The sequence below is a fragment of the Tachypleus tridentatus genome, chromosome 10 (genome assembly GCF_004210375.1).
Source record: "Tachypleus tridentatus isolate NWPU-2018 chromosome 10, ASM421037v1, whole genome shotgun sequence".
Classification (NCBI taxonomy): Eukaryota; Metazoa; Arthropoda; class Merostomata; order Xiphosura; family Limulidae; genus Tachypleus; species Tachypleus tridentatus.
Window position 1 is genome coordinate 36,234,019 of NC_134834.1, and position 20,919 is coordinate 36,254,937.

Below are 20,919 nucleotides of genomic sequence, written 5' to 3' on the forward strand. Positions count from 1 at the left end.
TATCTTTATTATAGCAATCAGATAAACGCGTGCTAGATTTATTTTTGAATTACTAGACAAAAATAATCAAAACTTTGACCTGATTAAGCATATTCCAGTGAAGAGCCTTAACAATGTTGCAAACTATGCATTATAGAAGAATAAAGTATCTGATATTTGCAAATCCCTAAATCATTTATTTGCTACTTTTTTGTTGTACACAACATTGACTTATTCCTATTGATTTTATCTTGGTGATAAATGACAGCAAACAAATCGAAATAACACATTGAAATTCAGTAATCATTTGACTTCATACACTTTTCTTAAGCTGTTTTTGAAATTATTAAAAATAAAGAAAATTTAATTTTCGCCCAGATAATTTACTTTTAGTTTTATTTTCTGTGCACCCCATCCCTTTTCCTTTTTGCAAATAGTAATTTAAGTAACGACCCCTCATTTAATATTGCTTTAACAAGGTTTCCGGGTATTTACTTCCTCTTGGTACATCGTAAGGTGTACACGTCAAGTATGGCTGGACGTGGTTTTGGATCAGGAAAAGACAATGATAAAAATGTTGCTTCTCTATTACTTCAACCCCCTGGAACTGGATTTTCGTGGGATCAAATGGCAGGGAGCGCTATTCTACTACCTGTGACACAGTCGGGTATGACATACTTCTTAAAAATATTAACAATAAAAGATCATTATATCTACTAACAGATGCGTATTTTAATAGTTGATTTATACTAATTTTTGCTTTATTGTATATAGTTTATACTGTACCATACGTAACCTTAACACTCAAAGTTGCTATACGTTATAACAGTGGATGCACGCGTCATTACATATCTATGGTTATATAACATCCAAGCACAAGCAATGTAATGCTACAGTGTTGGCAATATGCAATTTCTAAGATTCATAAGTCATAAGGCTATTCAGAGTAAAACAATAGCAAAGTCATTCTTATTTGAATTTTATGTCTAGACCAACTTTTCACAAATGCTAATTTAAGTTATCTGAAAAGAGTAAAGATAGGTCTTTCTAACGTTACTATTTTGTCATATGTATTAAATTTAAATTTGCTGTTCCGTAAAATGTAGAGCCTAAATTTTGCTTAGCACAGGCACCAATATTGGTAATGCCATGTAGTAACTTAAAATTAAATTAATACCCTTAATTTACATCAAGTTGATTCATTATTTCTCATCACATCAGAGCTTCAAGAGCATTTGGGCAGGTAGTTTATTATTTCTTATTTATTATTACTACAAGCCACTTAAGAACAATTGCAAGAGTAATTGCACAATGCAAAACATACCTATTACAATACACTACAAACAGAACAAAATGGATAGTCACTTCTCTGCTGATGGCAGGTAGTGGGAGTATGGTTCACGGTGTCAGATGATGTGTATACTGCTCAACTACACAGTACACACATATCAGTTCAAAGTTTGTTGAGTAATATAGTTTTCAATTGTGTCCTCACATCTATGATATTTGATTTTCACATCTTTGAATTCAGCTCTTCAAACGTGACATGAAAAGAATATGAATGATCATCCAAATGTCTTTGAAGTTAGTAACATTTTGCAATACTGAGTTTTTGCTTTGAGTTAATATGTCTCCATATATTGCATTCTTCACACTGCACCATCAGGTATGAATATTTTGCATATTGCACAGTAGCAAAAAAACAAAATTTATTTTATTCATAGATGGTTTTCAAGGAAGATTGATGCTGTTCATTGTATCTGTTCACAAACTTGTTCAGATGAAAGGAAGTGTCCCTCTTCATCAGGTACAGAAAATGGAAGATGCTTAGTATTATGCAAAACATCTTTGGGTTTGAAGCACATGAACGGGCTTACGCAGCTTAATACATCATTTCCATTTGAGATTATTAAATATGTAGTGGCCCATCTGGCAACAGAGCTGAAGGAATTCTAGTATATTTTTGTGTTCTTCAATGTTTGCCTTCACATAATTTCCACCATCGTTTAGGATGCTGCCAAAAGCTATGACTGCTGTTTATAATTCACTAATTTTCCAAAGTGTTTCTGAAATGTATATTTCAACTGGCTTTTCTTTTAGTTGCAAACATGCAAAAATTGGGCAGAGAAAGATCTTCACTGATGATAGGCTGTCTTTGATAGGTCCAACACTTTGGTCATTTTCTTTTTCCACAATTTTTCTCAGCTCAGCAAGACTGTTACACTTTGAAATCTCTTTCTTATAGTCATCTGACATTTTTTCTTTGGCTAACTCGCTGTTGACCAGCAATTAAAAAATTAAGATTGAGCTTGAGAAAAAGGCAAACGAATGATAACTGTAATGAAACAAACCAATGATAACTGTAATGAAACACATGTAAGGTGATGGTCTGGCCTCCAATCAAAATATAAAAAGAACCCTGATTTAGTAAATAATGCTGACTGCAGGATTTAATACACCCTAAATGTGTGCCTAAATCGAGATGATAGTTCAAAGGTTGTGTCATTAGGCAAAACATAAGAGTCAGAGTTTTCGTTAGGTAGGTCATTCACTAAAGTCACAGTTGGCACAATCCCAAACTAGATAAAATCATCATTCCCAACTGTCATAAAAATATTGTAGTCAACTGGAACTAATTTGTTTTAATCTACTGTTGCTACTGGGCAACTAGGTTTATCCATTTTTAGTTTATTGTCAAGACAGATCAATCTAAAGTAATAATGCAATAACAGGACATACGTATATAACAAAATGCTGCTGCATAATGATGAGTCCCCCAGTAAGTCTTCAGATTTACACTGCTGATATCGGAGGTACAGTTCCCCTCAGTGGAAACAGCAGATGGTCCGTGTGGCTTTGCTGTAAGAAAACATGCATAATGATGACATTGCTGAACCTTGAACTTTATGCTGAATCTTCTAGTGTAGTGATGAAGGGTATTCTTGGCAGTTGGTATTTTGGGTCAAAACAGAAGCCTTGCAACTCAAAGTCTGAATGGGAGAATAAACATGGCAGAAACTTTTCACTTGCACATCCAAATCCCAAAAAGAGACAGCTCAAGCAAGATGAGTAATTTTACCATTTCACCAACTGTCAACAGTAACACCAAAATATGTCAAACTTTGTGGCTTGACTAGAGTTTAGTATTTGCAGATCAGTAACAATATCAGCATTTTCTATGTCAATAATTTGTTGGATCCTCTTGTTTACTTCTGCCTGATCATCCATTGCAGCTGCTTACTGGTCTTCTGTTTAATTCCTGTAGGAGTAATGCAGGACAGAAAACTTTGTAGAAGGTGAAATTTGGCCAAACATTTGAAACAATGCAGCATACATTGTATGTGTTTGATACTTAGGAAGCAGTATATTGACAGATTGATCACAAATAAACTTCTTTCTAAAACAGAAGGTAGATCACTGTCAGTTGTAACTTTCAAAAGAAAGTGAAGATTGCTAGTGTTACTCCCTGGAGAGTAAACAAGGAAACTGAAAACCAGTTATGGTCAGTTTCTACAGTGCAATGCTCGTTGGTTGGATTTGTTGGTGGCAAGTCAATAATTGGGCAGTATTCAAAATTGGCCTTTTGGTACATGTATTCCTAAATAGCAGTCAAAGAAGATGGCATTACAGTGATGGTTGAAGTGGGAAAGAATTTCAATGAGAAGTTGCTTGACAGATCTCAAAGTGGTGTACATGAGGTTTGGAGAAACTTTACAACTTTATTCTTCTGAGTAAACGATGCAACTTCCTTCCAAGACAGAAGATAGATTTGTCATAGATCGCTGTGCAACATTGTTACATATCCATCTAAGTTTGCTTGTAAACTGGTGCAACTAATCTCTTGTGAGATTATTATTTTTCATACATTGCTTAGTCTATATAGCTTAAATTTTATAACATTTTAGTTTTATGTAATTTTATTATATTGACTTTTCAGCTGTGCTTGGCAAATATTACAGAAGTTGTAAGGATGCTGTGTATGTGCACTCATTATTGTTACCATATCCAATAATATAAAACTGACCTGTCTTGGCTGTGCTTTAGTGGACTAGTATTTAATAAAATAGTCAAATTTCAATTATTATACATTAAATATGTATATTGATTATTACAATTTACAAACAAGTTCTTTAATTCATTTTTCTTCAAACATAGAACAGTAAGTAAGTAGTTACAGAAAACAATTATAATTAGAATAATTGGTTATTCACATGTAATATATTGAAGTAAGTGTACATAAAGGACCATTTCCAAAAGTGGAAAGAGGTAGTGGGGCCACTGCATTTGATTCAGTTCATAAGTGATGTCTCAACAAATAGAAAATATGAGGTTTTTATTTTACATTCTAACTTGTCAATATTGATAATTTGAGTTCCTAATCATACAAAACTATAGATTTAGTATTTTGACATCACAAGCATCTAATTTGAACCATTGTTGCATTCAGCATACCATGTGGCTCACAAAAATCAATATTTAGGTATGTTCTTTTAATACTTACTTTTAAGTTAAGAAATTAACTAATATGTAATATTAAAAATTGAATTATACAATTTGATACTAGACTTTATAAATTCATAAAATAGTAGTTCAATAAAATTTTGAATGCAAGTCAGTATAGGTGATGTCTCTGCCTTTGACCTATGAGCTGTTGTGATGTGGTTAAGGGTGGCTGTGGAAAGACAGTCTCGAAAGAGAAAGTTGTCCATTTATTATGCTATAAAATCATAAAAGAATGGCAATTGGAAATTTTTTTTTTTATTTTTAAGATCACGTCAGTGATTGTATTATACAGGGTGTTCGGAAAGTTACTGTGTAGTTTCGTAATCATATTTTATTCAGTCTATTTCAAGCCAGCAACTGATAGCGGTGTTTAGAAACAAAATAAGAAGGATCCAGGCCTGTATTGAAGCCAATGGGGGGTCACTTTCAATATTGTTTATAATTGTCATTCATATTTACCACCTGTATTCTATATTGAAACATGTCTGTTAATAAATATATAAGTGCACAGTGACTTTCCAAACACCCTGTAGTATTATAAAGATTTAAAATATTAAATATATAACTTATATTTATAAGAATTATATAGCACAAGTTTCTCACTTGGAGCATAGTGGTCATTTTTGGGCTCCTTACATTAACTCAGTGTGCATGGGCATGGTTCACTGAACTGAGTCTGTATTGTTGTAGAGTTATTGAAATATTTACAGGTACAGTTCATTTGTGATCTAAGATGTATCTGTCAGTAGTCGTTTTTTTCTTGCTACCCTACGACACAAGACTTTTTTGTGTAAGGTATCTAATATTGTTGAGGTGTATATAGTAATTCCAGCTGCTGGTATTGAAGTCTGTAGTTCTTTCAGTGTAACTGTTGGCTTAACAGTTTCTTCTTTGATGATTTTTTCTGCTTGTCAGGTGCAAACTTTCATAGGGTGACCTTATTTTGGCAAGGTTGAAGTAGTAAGGCACATCTTCCACATTTTCATAGCCTACTTTACTGTACTTAATGAAAGATTGAGAACTTTATATAGCCTTCTCCAGAACTGTTTCTAAACAATCTTCTTCCTTAGGGTTGTAGAGTTTTTGTTTCTCATTATTCTTAGTATGTAACAGTAAATCAAATTTTAACTTTCAAAATGCTATGCTTAATTCAATACTAATGGCTCTATATGATCCAAAGTAATTTTTCACATGGCTCTATAATATACTTTTGTATCTGATAGAATTGTACAGAGTCACTTGTTTATGCTTTAGCAGAATAGTGACAAAGTTAACAATGGTAAAAGCTGAGGATGCTAGAGACTTTTGCAACACAAGTTTTCAAGATTTTTTGTGTTGTATCACTAGACTGGGTAACAATGTACCTTTTTATTTTTTTGTAATTTTTAGAAACTAGTATGAGATTAATATATAATAAATATTGTTGGCCATTTGAGTTTGTCTTTCGCAAGAAAATAGCTAAAATGTATTACCAACACATAGGTGTGGGTGGGGGTGAAGACTTGCAATCACTATATATATTTTTTTTTATTTTTTCACACACTGTATTTTAATCAAGGTTGAAGCTTTTGGTTTGTTAAAAACAACTTTTCATATCAGTTGATTAAGTTAATTGTATAAAATTTACAGGCTTTGATTTGACACACCACTTTGTGTTGTGAAAAAAAAATGAAAAAAAGCTAGTGGGTGGAACAGTTTGAAACCTAAAAATGACTTTCTACAGATTATGTAGCTTTTGTAGATAAAATATTTTTATATGTTATATTTATAAGAACTTGAAGCTTTGAAATTTGAAAAAGTGATTTCACTCTACTGTGTTTTCTAAAACAATTAAAATGCTTACATTTCTTGTAAAATTCAACTGCTATTTTTTTATGTGTTGACAAGATTTTTTTTTTGTGTGTAGAGGAAACAGATAGTTTTGTAGGACAGTCAATCCCAGCAACAGAACAACACATTGCACCTCTTACTAAAAGCATGATGCAGCCACTTGTACCTTCTCAGAGAAAGGATTCAGGTGGTGGTGGTGGAATTCTAAGTCAGCTACAGCAACCTTTACGTCCACCCCAAGTGAAACCACAGCCAAAGTCACTGTCTCCTATGTCTAGTGAAACTTCAACTCCAAGTGATTCCCCAAGACCATCTCCTGCTCCTACTCCCATATCAGATACCACAGTGGTACCACCACCAACAAGTACAGTACCTTTGTATTCTGGACCCACAAATATCCCAATGGGTAGTGTTTCTGATTTGTCATGCCCACCTCCAACAGGTAATTATATACAAAATTAAAGACTGGACAGTTTTTCACTGTACATATATTTGACCTTTTGATTAGTAGATGAACATATGTAGAATCCAACACTTTAATTCTTCCAAGTGTTTTTAAATCCGTGTAAACAATGCTTAATATGAAAACGACATATAGTACAATAAGAGTAAAGCTGAATAATCAATATAACTCAGAAATTGATTCAGTCCCTTTAACACAGTATAAAATACAATTTCATTTGTACTATATCTCAGTAGATAAATGTACTGAGATTGTATGAAATTCATAACCATATTTGTGTTCAATGAAGTTTCATAATGTTTTGATATCTTCCTATTTTATAATGTGAGAGTAGAATATATGGAATGTTGACACAAGTTTTCTTAAACTTGTAGTTTTTCACACCAGGTTCATATTGCATGCTGATTTTGGTGAATGTTTTCTGAAGACCTAAAAATGCCAATTGCGAGAGTTGCTATGTTGCAGAAGAGGTTTTAGATTAAATATTTTAATTATATATATATATATACATATATGTAAGATAAATTTGATTATTTTACTGAATGTTGCTTTCTATCCCTCCAGAATGTTGGTATTCTTGGAAACAGTTTGAAATGTATACTGGTTTTATTTTTTACTTTTTTTAGTTATAAAATGGACAAACTTTTAAACTCGCATTGAATAATTGTGTAATATTCTGCATTTTGTATGAAATTAAGTAAGTTTTTTGGAACATATTTTACAAAGTAACAAGCATTCCACTTTTTCATCAATTGATGTGAAAAATTTGATTTTATATTTACATTGGACATTTTGATCAGCAACATTTTGCATTTCTTGTTAACTTTCTGTAATTTTTGAAAGATTACTTGATGAACTTTTGCATGAAGATAGAAATTCAAATGGGTTAGCTATAATGGATTCTTCTTGAATGTTTCTTGTAGGCCCAGCCCAAAATTTTCGTCGTCAGTCACCAATGAGATACGCACCTACACCAGGATTATATGGAAAGCCAAATGCAGTATCAGAAAATTTGAGACCACCTCCAGTAGTTGGTACTGCATCACCTCTGGTCCCATCATCAGGCTCACAAGAGCAGAATATCTCTGTGACTACGTCACCAATCTCCCAGCCACCTCTAGCCTCACAGATGCCGTATGGAGCTCAGACACAACCATGGAACCTACCTGTAGGATTTATAACATACCAACCAGTCCAACCTCACTGGTTTTATGAAAAAGAAATTGAGAAGAGAAAACTTTGGATACCTTTTAGTATTATTGATTCTCTTAATCTTGAGGAAGCATACAAAAAGGGTAAATATATTTAGATAATGTTACTGAACATAAAGCAGGTTTGTTTGTTTTTAACCTTCTTGCTGCAGTCAGATTAAAATGTGCATGTTGTGGCCTTTTACAGAGTTACTTTCAAACTTTAATTAAACAGTTTGATTATCAATAAAGTGAATACATACACTTGGAATCAAATGTAATTACTAAGTTAAATTTGAATATTATACAAGTTTTAATTTCTTAGTTTTAAAGGGAATATTTAAAGAAATCCTTAATCAAGGATTTCCTTGTATTGTGGTCATGACGTTTGTTCTCTAGGTCTTCTCCACTCTAATTTATTTACCATCCCTTTTTGAATTATGGAGTTTAACATATTTCTCAATATAATACAAGTATGACTGAGACAATGTCTAATTTGTATATTCACAGTTTTTCTATATTTATAGAGACAAACTAGAAAGTCAGACCATGTCCAACTGTCACATCTTCTCATTCACAAATTTCCAGTAATTCTCTGATGTTTACCTGTGTAACCAATAGAAATACAAAATTTTCATCTATCAAATTACATATAATATTACATAGCTTTTGATGCAGTTTTATTTTGTTTTCAGATTGAGAAGCTTAGGCTCTTAAATTATGGTGAAAAAGCCAGTTAAATTATAATTGTTATAAGACTGTTTGTTTTGTGAATGTTATTATTCTGTGTTTTTAGATGCACTAGTTATTAAAATAAAATAAAAAAAATTTAATGTATGTTATGTACATTTTTGAGTCATTATCATAAAAGTAACTAAAATATAAGAAAAAAGAAACTTAGTAGATTAGATTAGGTAAAGATAATCCTACATGAGTAGCTCATGTTGTCATTCAGTATGGTAACTTTAGCTATGGATTTCCTGAGCCATTTACAAGTTGTGAGGCCAGAATGTTAGACATGGTTCAAAGGACAATAAAATTAAATGAAAACAAGTGTAAACTGTTATGAGCCTTAAGCTATTAAGGACAAACATAGCTTCCTGTTACATTTTGCAATTATTATAGAAAAAAAAAGAAAAATTTTCTTTTTTATTATTATTATTATGGTTACAAAGTTGAACATATTGAGTCCATATAGAGTGAAGAAAATAACATATAAGGTATACAGATTGAAAATAAAATTTTTTATATTTACTTAGTAGGTTTTTTAGAATTTACACAGATGAAATAGAAAATTTTGAGATGAAGAAAAGTATTTTTAATCTTAACATGAAAATCGTTTTGCACTAACAGACAATTCTTTAAAAAAGTATTTTGCATACAAAAAGATTTGTAATGTTTACTGAAAGTTTTTCAAATTTTATAAAAATACATGTACCATATTAAAAGATATGGTATGTAACTGAGGTTATAATGCCAAGGTAACTCACTGACCATGTATGAAGAGTAAATGATTTTTTATATCCATGTTCTGACCATGCACGAAAAAAGTAAATGATTTTTTTATATCCTTGTTCTAAAATAGTTTAAAACATTGCAAAATAATGCATTTTGAGACATTAAAATGAATATTTTAATATAATTAAACTTACAAGGGTTATTTACCCCCTCATGGTTTATTGTTTAGATACAGGAATAACCTAAACCTGAGGTTTTAAATCTTTGAAATTGTAATTACAGACAAACTTATTTTGAAAGGTAAGTTACATGACTCAGTTCCTTGTAATCATTATAGTTAATTGACTTTTGGTAAGATTTTAAATTCTCCTAAGCTTCATTCTTTCATGTTTTATTTATTGTGCAATAATAACATTACAGAGATGGGCTTTGTCCATATGACTGATTTTGTGATCACCATAAAATTATACATAATTTTTAATGTACTAAATGTTTCTTCATGAAATTTGGCAGACTTTTAGAAAATGTTTCCAATATTTTATTCACCAAAAAGTCACATTTCTCAAATAAAGTATTTTACTAAAGATTTACAAGTAAATTTATAAAGTCTTTACTAAAACAAGCTGAGTCAAAGGAAATGTTTGGTATATTTTGTCTTGACTTGCAAGATTAGTTTTTCTTATTTTATGTTGCCTTTCATATGCAAACTTTTTTGAATGCATGCAACAAGACTTCAACTCTCCCTCTGTTGGAATCCAAAAAGGTGCTTTTAAAAATAGGGTTTTATGATTACCAGTTTAACTGTCTCGGATGTTGCAGTCCCTCTAGACTTCCCAATGCACTTTTTCTCCATTTCTTCTAGTTGAGTACAGGAGTCGTTACCACTTACCAATCCAAGTCTCTGGGGTAGTTGATCATGGAGGCAACCTGCTGGAAGAGTTCCACAAAAACAACTACAACCATTCAGTTCAGAAAAGGGCAGTGGTGTTCTGCAGGTATAGAGGGAGTTGCAAGATCCTCTGGATGGATGATTTTCCTGGAGTTGAATTACCCAAATGCAGTTTGCTTCTCCAATTGGATGCCCTCCTGTTACCCTCATGTGAATGTATGTGCCAAACAAGTGAGGTTTTGAAGATTGAGTGAACCAGTCATGTAAGTCCTGACACAGGTTTTAGTGTAGTGAGTCACATGAGGTCTTTATGGCATCTTTCCACTATTGTTCTATGTTTGCCCTCATTATGAGGTTGTTGACTACTGAGTTTATTTCAAGGTTATGGGAGTCAGTTGCACAAGATGAAATATTTTGGGTCTCTGACATTAGACCAATTTATGTGTTCCTGAAATTTTCTGAAAGGTTTCCTCTGGAATCTAGGACTTGAGGTGAAAATGGCATAGGTCCTCATCCTACCCTTATAAGGATTTCAGTACCTAATGGGTGAAGTGTTGGATGTAGTTGACTTGCTGAGTGTGGTCCATTGGAACTTTGGATTCCAATAGAGGGAGGGTTGAAAGGTTGTGGCATGTGTTCAAAAATACATTTTCATTTAGAAAAATTATATAACTTTCATACTAAAAACAAAAATTCTTCTTATACATCTTACAATTTTCATAACCCCAAGTACCTCCAAAATGATTGTTTGGTCAAAGTGGATTTCTGTATGTGGTGAGGGAACCTTCCAGAAAAGTTTCTGTAATTTCAGTTTACCTCCTTTGAGATATAAACATCCACTGTCCCATTTCTCTGTATCATCTACTTCTATACAGATTTTCTGGATACCAGGTGATGTTGGTATTGATGGGAACAAGCTTGCTGACATCGTAGCTAAGTCTGTCTGCTCTGGTAATATCACCCCTACACCTGCCCCTTACATGGACTATGGTTATGTATTCAAGGCTCGGCTTCATGCCAGTTGGCGGTCAGCTTGAAGTGAGCAAGGTGATAACAAACTTTTCCAGATCAAACCTATTGCTATTTGGGCATCTTGCTTTTGTAAGGATTGGAAGGAGGAACTTATTCTGGCTAGGCTATGCATTGGTCACAGTTCTTTAACTGATCACTTTCTTTTATCTGGTACTGATGCACCAATGTGTAGTCTGTGTGACACTCAATCACAGTAGCCCACATTTTACTGTCATACCATCATTACAGTTGAGATCAATGGCACCATTTTAAACATATTTACCATGGGTTCACCCTTGACATTGGACAGTGTCATTGGCAATGGTGACACTGTCCACCTCAGTTGTGTTTTTAAATTTTTAAGGGCCATTGGTCTTTTCAACTCTAAGGTTTTACTTTGAAAATTGGAGTATGTTTTGTTTTAGCATGATTTCTTTTGCATATTTTAATCATTTTATTTCTTTACCAGTTATTTGGCACAGATAGACCAATTGCTTTACACCATTAAACACTAAACAACCAACCAAAATGATTGTTAAAATATTTTCTTCAACACTAAGTGTAACAGAACCATCTTCAGTGAAAGTTGAAAAGTCTTGTACATACTGCAAGCTGTGCTTCTTTTCTGAGCATTCATCTGTTTTGTGTTTAAAAAGGTGCACATGAGGGAAAAGCTGAACATTTCAATTTTAACATGATGGAATAACAGGCATGAATAATGATGGTACCAAGTTTTATTTTGCATGGAGGATATTCTACACTAAATTGTTAGGGATTAATCATGCTATCCTTCACCTTTTAAAATGTGACATAACTGAAAGAATAAAAGTGTAAATTTACTGTATCTTACTGCTGAGTGACTCTTGGCATAACTGAAATGCCCAACAGTTACATTTTGCATTTGGTAGTATAAGTATCTCGGAGCTCTAGCAACACAGTCTTTTTAAAGTCCATGATATAATTTAAATTGATTTCTTACTTAAACTTTTATCATCACTGGACATGAATACTTTTGCTTGTTTAAAATCAAATTCAAAATCTTTTTTTTTAATCAAAAGACTGTGGTAAACAGTTTGAGTCTGTTTTCATTTCATTTTGTTATTTTATTTCTCTTTTGCCATTGCTAACTAGTGTAGCAATGTAATAAATAACCTAGCAGATGTTCAGGGTAAACAAATTATTGCATTATATCTATATCACACATAGGCAATCTGTATACATTCCTCGAGGTGATTTTTTTTAATTTAAAAATTCTTCTTATCAAACATAAGAAGTTTCTAATTTTTACATTTCATTACTTTCATGTAATAATAAATAAAGTGCACTGAAAATCCAAGGAATTTAGGACTTACTTTAGCCTTGAGGTCTTGTGCTTTCAGATGTATAGTTTTATAACTTTTTTTCTCTGTTAGTTGTCCAACATCATTATGTAGCTTTCAGATTTCCATTTTAAAAAAAAAAGAATAGAATGTCTAACTACTGTAATTTATCTTTAAAGCAAAAGAATGTGTGTGGGATGTGTCAATGTGTGTTGAAGAAATAGAATTTTTTAGTAGAGCAAGAAGATGAAGCTTTGAAATTTTATATTCATACTTGTAAATGTCTATAGTATTTATTTCTCATTTATTCAACAATCTGAAATTTGTGTCGGAAGAGACACATCTGTAAGTGAGAAGTCAAAGTGCCATCACATCATATTACTCAAAGATGCAGATTGAGAATTTATTATTTAAATATTTCTTTTTGAAGTTTAGATTAAAAAATGTAAATTATAAATTGCTTCTGCATGGAATTATAAAGAAAGTCATGACATGCACAATTTAACCCTCTTGTTAAAGGTCAAGCTGTTAAAGCATGAGCCATCATATTTCTAACCAATTTGATGTATTTTTTTGGTTTATTGTTAATTTCTTATTGAAGATGAAACAAAAATATATATAAATATTGTCTTGTCCTTTTGTCATTGAATCCATTGCTGAGATAGATTTATTTTGTTCTTTTACTACAGCTAGGGACAAATGTAGTGGTAGTTTTTAAACTTTTAAGATAATTGTAGTTACAGTTGAAATATACATGTAGTTATTGTTCTCTTTTAGATTCTCAAAGCAGTGCTGTAGCTACAGATGGAGGTAGATATGATGTTTTTTTGGGAGAACGACTGAAAAAATCTGTATACTGGGAGGAAGAACCTCACTCAGTTAAGAGATGTACTTGGTTCTACAAACAAGAAGGACAGAACAAATTTGTCCCATATGAAGAAGACATTGCTAGTAAATTGGAGGTAGTTTTTTTATCAGCATAATGAAAATCTTATCAGTTTTTCTTTATTTATAATGCATTTAGTTTACAAAAAAAAATCAATCTTTTTAGTTATTGAGAGGAAATTTCAGTGATTATAACTCTTAAGTATAATTAAAGTTAACATACTTTAAAACAAATGGTGTATAATCTGTTATGTGCATAACTTTACTGATCTTGACCTTAACTTCTGAAGGCAGTAGCAAATGGTTGCTAATTGTTTCCTTCCACTGACAGGGACCATAGCTGGTACTAGTAATAACATTTTCTTCATTAAGATTAACTGCATCATAATTCATGTTTTAATGTTAATAAATATTTATAAATGTTATTTATATGTGTAATTCTTCTATGTCATGTTTTCTTTTCAAATATTTTACAATATCAAAACTCATTTTGATTATGGGTTATGTTGTTTTTATTTTAACTATATCACAGAAGTTAAAAGATGTCCATAGAGATCTTTATACTTGTCTCACATTTCCTGGTATGGGTGTTAAATCTCCAGTAGAATTTCTGTTACTGAGACATAATTTTCATCATGATATGATAATAAACAATCAGATCAGAGTTTCCCTAACATCATGTAAATTTAACAGATAAGGAGTGTGGAAACAAAACTTTGTTTTTGATGGTTAACACGTACAAAATTATTCACATGTATATATTTATTCTTGTCAAACATAAGTGAAATTGCCTTACAAGAAGAAGCTTTATTGACCACAGTAATAAGCATATCAACTAACAATATGGAAATGCTGTAAGTAAAGCCATGCTACAAACTTAAAGTATAAACCAAAAATATTAAGTAAAATAATAACTGTAGAGATAAACCCAGTGGTCAGACTTGATGGATTATTGTAAATCTATATACAACCTAGAATCATAAGTTATTGTGTATTGCTCAATAAATACAAATAAATGTCCTGTATATAAGGACTACCATTAAACAGAAATGTATATCTGTATACATTTATCTGTATTAATAAAATTATAATCTAATATTTATTTCATAAAAGAAGGATCTTGTATGAGAATTGTTCTGTGTTTTAACAATGAAACTATTGCAACATACAAAATTATTTGGATATTGTTTGAAACGTATATTTTATTTTTACTCATTAAAATAAGAAAGATTAGACTAATATAGATGTCTTTCAGGAAGAGTTCAAATATGCAGTTTCCAACAACAGCTGGAATAGAAGGATTGAGTTACCTGATTCTGAATTAATCATCATGTATAGCCCTAATTCTATTCTTCACACACTGCCCACCAACAAGCCTGATGAATGGGGAAATGTAATTGTAAGTTATGATAGTGCGTGTATGAAAATCTCTAGTATTTTGTATTTGTAAAATCATCATGGTTTTGGGTATTTTTAAAATAATGTTTAGAATGATTTTTGTAACAATTTATAAGTTTGTTTTGATTGTAAGTCATGATTAGTGGTATTCAAATATGAATTATTTATAAATGTTCACACAATTCCAAAAATTTAAAATATTATTTTAAAAACTGTGTCTTTTGGACTATTAAATATACACGTTTATATCAATAATATCAGTATTTTAAATGTTTCATATAGTTTTACCACTTCTGTTTGTTTTCATTAAATTCTAGTAGAAGAATGTCATGACAAAAAGTTGGGATGTGATTATTGTAAATATAAAAAAATTCAATAATTTGTGTTTGAGAGTAGAACTATGAAAATGTTACTAATAGGGTTATTAACAAAGTATAATTACCAGGCTGTAGTTTTGTTTTGGAAAAATTAGATAACATGGATTTTACAATAAGAATAAATCAATTCATGGTTTCTTTCCAGAATTAGAAGCAGTGATTAGGTTTATCTTGCATCATTACAGATACAAACACGTGAAAAAAAAAAGTTACATATCAGAAATTATTAAAATATGATGTTTCACAGGAGATTCAACGACCTCATGTTGTGAAAAGAGGAGCTGAGAATTTTGAACTTGTTGATTATGGAGAATCCACACAAATTGACCATCTGGTGTTTGTAATTCATGGAGTTGGAGCCATTTGTGACTTAAGATGTCGTTCTGTTGTAGAATGTGGTAAGGTCTGATGTTGAAGAGTGGACAGACTATTTAGTTTGACATGGTAGAAGCATATTGTGTGAAGAAACAATTGTATGATTATATATGCACACACACACACACACACACACACACAACAAACATGTATGTGAATTAAAATCATAATATTAAAAATATAATCCAATAAAATTGAAGGTAGAAGACAAATTGATGAATTTGTATAGCTTGAGGATTTTTTAAATAACCTTTTACTTTTTTGTTTTATTTTAAAAGTTAGTTGCCACAAACAGCATACATTAAAATGAAAACTTGGTAAAAATCCTTTGTTTCAACACTACCTTAGGATTCTTGTGAAGTCCTCCTTGTGGTAGTCTCCTGTACATAATGAGGGGACCTCCAAGAGAAGGTTCTGTACTCTCAGTCTACATTCTCTGGAATCTGAACATCCACCTGTTGCATGTTAACCTTGTGTTATGACCCTCAAAGGGGAGGAGGAGAGGATTGTGATGGTTGAGAAGTCCAACTCCAACACATCACTTTGGTCATGAATTCCTGTAGACAGGTAGTGTTGGGATAGTTTCTCAAGGGTCAGTTGACTGGTCCTGTAGGACTAGGATTAGCTGCAACTCACTGCATAAGCTGTAGTGGTTCTTATCTTTACTGCCATTCTTGCTCTATGTGGGTGGAAGAGAAAGAGGTATATCATTTAAAAACTATTAATAACATTTCTTATCCGGAGGCTCGAAGTTGTTCTCTACTCTGTCTTAGATTTATGCTGTTGCACTACTTTCCACTGCTACTGTGGGTGAGAAGACAGACCTTTCTCTATCTTTTTCACATCACATGAAGAGTCTTTTGATGTCAATGGGATAATTAAGCTGACAAGTAAACATCTGCTCCCAATATCTCTGTCCCAACCATTCTTTTCAGCAACTGTTCAGGTCCATTTCCTTCAGCTCCAGCTTCTGGTTTCTGCTCCAGTCCACCATTTTTAGCCCTGAGGTGTAGAATGATTATTTATTGATGCCCGTAGTTGCTGGAATCTCTGTATACTGACAAGGACCTGTCCACTTGATCCAGGACAGGATCCATGGAGGTCAACAGACCTCCTTCTAATAAAAAAAATGGCAGGGTTTTAAACTGAAGGATTCTCTACCCAGATCTGCTCCACCTAAGTAAAAATGGCCATTTTGATGAGGTGGAACCATCGAAGTTTCCATTACCCAATGTAACACAAATTTTGTACCTGGATAGTATGCATTATTTCTTAGTTGCTTATATTGTAAAAGTACAGAAAATGGCCATTATTTTCTTCAAACTTTGCTTTTGTGACCTGGATAATGAAATTTAGAAATTAACCTATTCTATATGTAAAATCAAACTTATATAAGATCTAAATAAAACAACATATGAATCAAGATTTACATGTATTTGTACTAAAGTTATACAAAAATGTTTAGAAGTGAGTAGTTTTTCGAGATTTGTGACTGTAATGTAAATCACTTTCACATATCAGCCCCCAAATAGTCTCCCATCATGTTTTCGTTATACAGTCCCAGGTCACAAAAGCAAAGTTTGAAGAGAAAAGTAAGTCTTTTCCATTTACTTTAGGCATAAGCAATAGAAAAATAACACTTTCTGCCCAGGAACAAAAAAGTAAAAATTTTGTTACATAGTGTTATAATCTGGATGACATTAATGCCTTGATTGACTGCTATCATCCTGTGTGTCTTACCTTGCAGGAAATGTTTTTGAAACTTGCCGATACAATCACCTTTTGTCAGTTTTTCTTTATGCTGGAATGACAGATTGAGTGATGTAGGGGTGGCACTGCTAGTCAACCAGCATGTGTTTGTTCTCCATTTCCCACTTGATACACCCTTGGAGACTGTAGCCATTTGTGTTTCCATGGGTCATGTCATCACCATTTGTTTTATCTATCTGTATTCTGTAGAGACTTATGATCAGTCAGACCTTGATGCTGTCTCTCTTTTTAATTCTGGGAAACTTTAATAGGCACAATCCTTTCCAAGGTTGTGCTGATATTCATGGGAGGGGTTCTTCTTTGGAGTGTATGCTCTCAGATCACAATCCTTCTCTTTTCAATACTGATTCTTATACTTATTTTCATATACTTAGTCATCGTTTACTGTCATTGATCTATCCATCTGCTCCCCTTCACTTTTCTTTTAGGGTTGACAGTGACCCACAGAGCAATGATCATTTTCCTATTGTTTTATGTGAGATTAGTCGTGGTTGATGCTACTCAACTCGTATGCCTTGGTGGAAGTTGGCCCAGACCAATTGGCTCTTTTTCACCACTCTGTCAGAACGTAATCCTGATGTTGTCTGTCTGTCATCAATAGATGACCTCATGGTAACAGTGAATGATTGTATTGTTTAGGTAGCTCCTCAATCAGTTACTAAGACTTCAACTTGTTTTTCACAGTATCTTTCTCTACAGTGGAAGAAGGCTCAGAAACAGGCCTGGGATACCTTCTGACAGTATCTGTCTCTTTCTAACCACATCATTTATCAGCATGCTATAACCCACACTTGGAAGGTCAGATGTCAAAGCCAAAAGGAATCTTGAAGTAAGCTCACCACTAGCATCTCTTCTATCACCAGTTCCAAAATTACATGGGACAAGATTCAGAAGGTCAGTGGGAGGTATGCTTCCTATCCACTTTACATCTTGCTCTTTTATGGCCAGGAAGTTGCTGTTATACAAAACATTGCTGATACACCCAGTGAGAGGTTTCCTTATGTCCCCATCTTCTTGACCATCAAGTCTCAGGCAGAATGATTGCCTCTTTCCTTTTGGGCTGATCTTCTCTATGACTGTAATCGCCCCTTTACACTGGTGAAAATCAAATATGCTCTTCATTGGTCTGGCAGTACGTTGGTTGGACCTGATTATATCCACCATGAGATACTGTTCCATCTCTCTCCTGCCTTTCTTGCTGTTGTTCAGGTTATTTTTAACTAGATTTGACAGGAAAATGCTTGGTGAAGGATTATCATCCTCCCTTTCTCTAAATCTGGGAAGGACCCCAGTATTCTTTCTAATTATTTTCTAGTTTCTTTGTGTAGCTATCTCTGTAAAGTCTTGGAGAGGATGGTTAATGCTTATTTTGTTTGGGTCCTTGAATCAGGCAACCTCACATCCACCCAGTGTGGGTTCCTTTGATAGTACTCCACTGTAGACCACATGATTCAATTTGAAACGTTGATCAGGGAAGCCTTTCTTAAGAGGGAACATTTTATTTTTGTGTTCATTGACATTGAAAAGGCTTATGACAGTACATGGTGGAGATAAGGCATTTTGTGGGACCTCCACCTTTATGGGTTGCATGGCCATTTATCCTTTTACATCTCTAAATTCAACACTTTCCCATTCTTTTCCACAGGAACTTGGAATCCCTTTTCAGTATCACGATTAATTGGGACACCTTTTTTTTTTTTTTCATGTATCACTTCCAAGTAACCCAAAATTAGAATATGCTTTAACTAATAAGCTTATTCACTTGATAGTGCAAGAGAATAATCATGATGTAAACCTTGGTTGAAGAATCTTGATTATCACAAACTGGAAATTATTTTCAGGTCATAGTATAAAATGTTGTAAGCCTTTAAGACCACTCCTAACCTAAAACTAAACATTTTGGTAACACAATATTTTTAAAAATATTTAGTTTATGTTGAAGACTCAATATCACATAAAATTATGCTTAAGTTTAAATGGTTGAATAAGGTTTTTAATGTAAAATAAACACAAAAATTAAAACTAAACAATTTGTTTGAATGAAACCTGCCAATAAGGAGGCTAGTAATATTTAAAAAAACTGATCAGTTAAGAATTTAAGATTTGATACAGGGTACTGTGGTTTAAGGTGTATAAGTAAAAAAAAAAAAAGTAAGTTTTCTTTACATTTTTTCACTGTAGCTCAGCATGAGACTAGTAAGCTCATTAATTATTATTATCCTCATTAATTATCTTGCAAGTCAGAGTGATATCTAATAAACATGAATACTTAAAGTAGTAAGGAAGCTGTGTAAACTATGCCCAGTTACCAAAATCAAATTTACTAGGCAAAGCTTCAGTGACAATCCAGTCTGTCAAGGGCAGAGAATTTTTTTATATTATTCATCACTTATAAATTTTGTAGTGATAAAAATAACAGCAAGAGCTGAAAGTTGATATAGAAAATATTAATGTAAATTAGTAAATACATTTTTTAAAATTAAAGAAGTTTGTCTTTTTAACATTTGAACTGCAGAAAATTCATGATTTTATTCTTTAAGCCTAAAATTTCATAGTTATATCCTTAATCTCAGGTTTGCACCTCATTACTGACTTAACAGAATGTAGTTATGATCACATAAATGATGGTTTTGAGACAGTAAAAGCAAGCTACAACAGTCATAATTGAGACTTTGGATTTATTTTTGTTGCAATGAAATATCTTCATGAATGCACATTTAATGATTTATTTGTTTGTTTTTGTTATGTACTGAATTAAAATAATTACATCTCAGTAGATAGCATTAGATAAAAACAGATGTATTAAAATCATATACTGTTCTGGCCAAATAATAAAATTTTTGTGGTTTCTGTTTTACATTTGTTTGATGTTGATAAATATAGTTTGGTATGTTATCTACTCTTTCTTCAGTGGATGACTTTCGAAGTCTTGCCATAAACCTCCTTCAGAGCCACTTTAAAGAACATGTAGATGAAGGTCATGTGGGAAGGGTGGAGTTTCTTCCAGTTTCTTGGCACTCAACTCTACATAGTGATGCAACAGGAATTGACAAGTATATAAACATATGTATAATTTTGTATTTTTTGTATTAAAGAAAGAGAAATGTTTAGAAATGATATAAAGTACAAGGTGTAATTAACTTGTTTTGTTATTGAAAATGTGTTAACATATGATATGTTTTCAGTATAAAAATGACATTTATTTTAAAAACCATTACAGTGTCAAATATTGACCCCTGGTAGCACAGCAGTATGGCTGCAGACTTACATCCCTAGAAACTGAGTTTTGATACCTATGATTGGCAGAACACAGACAGCCCTTTGTGTTGTCTTATGCTTAATGATAAACAGAAACTGTCAAATTTTACTTAATAAACCAATTAGCCTTTATTGAAGACTTTTGGATAATTTTGATATTTGGACATTAATATCCTTATATGTTTTGATATATGTGTGTGTGTTTGTGTGCATG

At 32.4% G+C, this 20,919-nt stretch overlaps 1 protein-coding gene across 1 annotated transcript in view; it reads left to right on the top strand.

The window, feature by feature from the left end:
- Positions 1–469: 469 nt before the first annotated feature.
- PAPLA1 (Phosphatidic Acid Phospholipase A1) overlaps positions 470–20,919 on the top strand; it is a 45,116-nt gene continuing 24,666 nt past the window's right edge. The window contains exons 1-7 of the mRNA XM_076460774.1: positions 470–646; positions 6,389–6,754; positions 7,699–8,070; positions 13,420–13,604; positions 14,783–14,926; positions 15,550–15,700; positions 20,359–20,500. Of these exons, the coding sequence (XP_076316889.1) occupies positions 511–646; positions 6,389–6,754; positions 7,699–8,070; positions 13,420–13,604; positions 14,783–14,926; positions 15,550–15,700; positions 20,359–20,500 (1,496 nt within the window). The 5' untranslated portion in view covers positions 470–510. The remainder of the gene's footprint in view (positions 647–6,388; positions 6,755–7,698; positions 8,071–13,419; positions 13,605–14,782; positions 14,927–15,549; positions 15,701–20,358; positions 20,501–20,919) is intronic.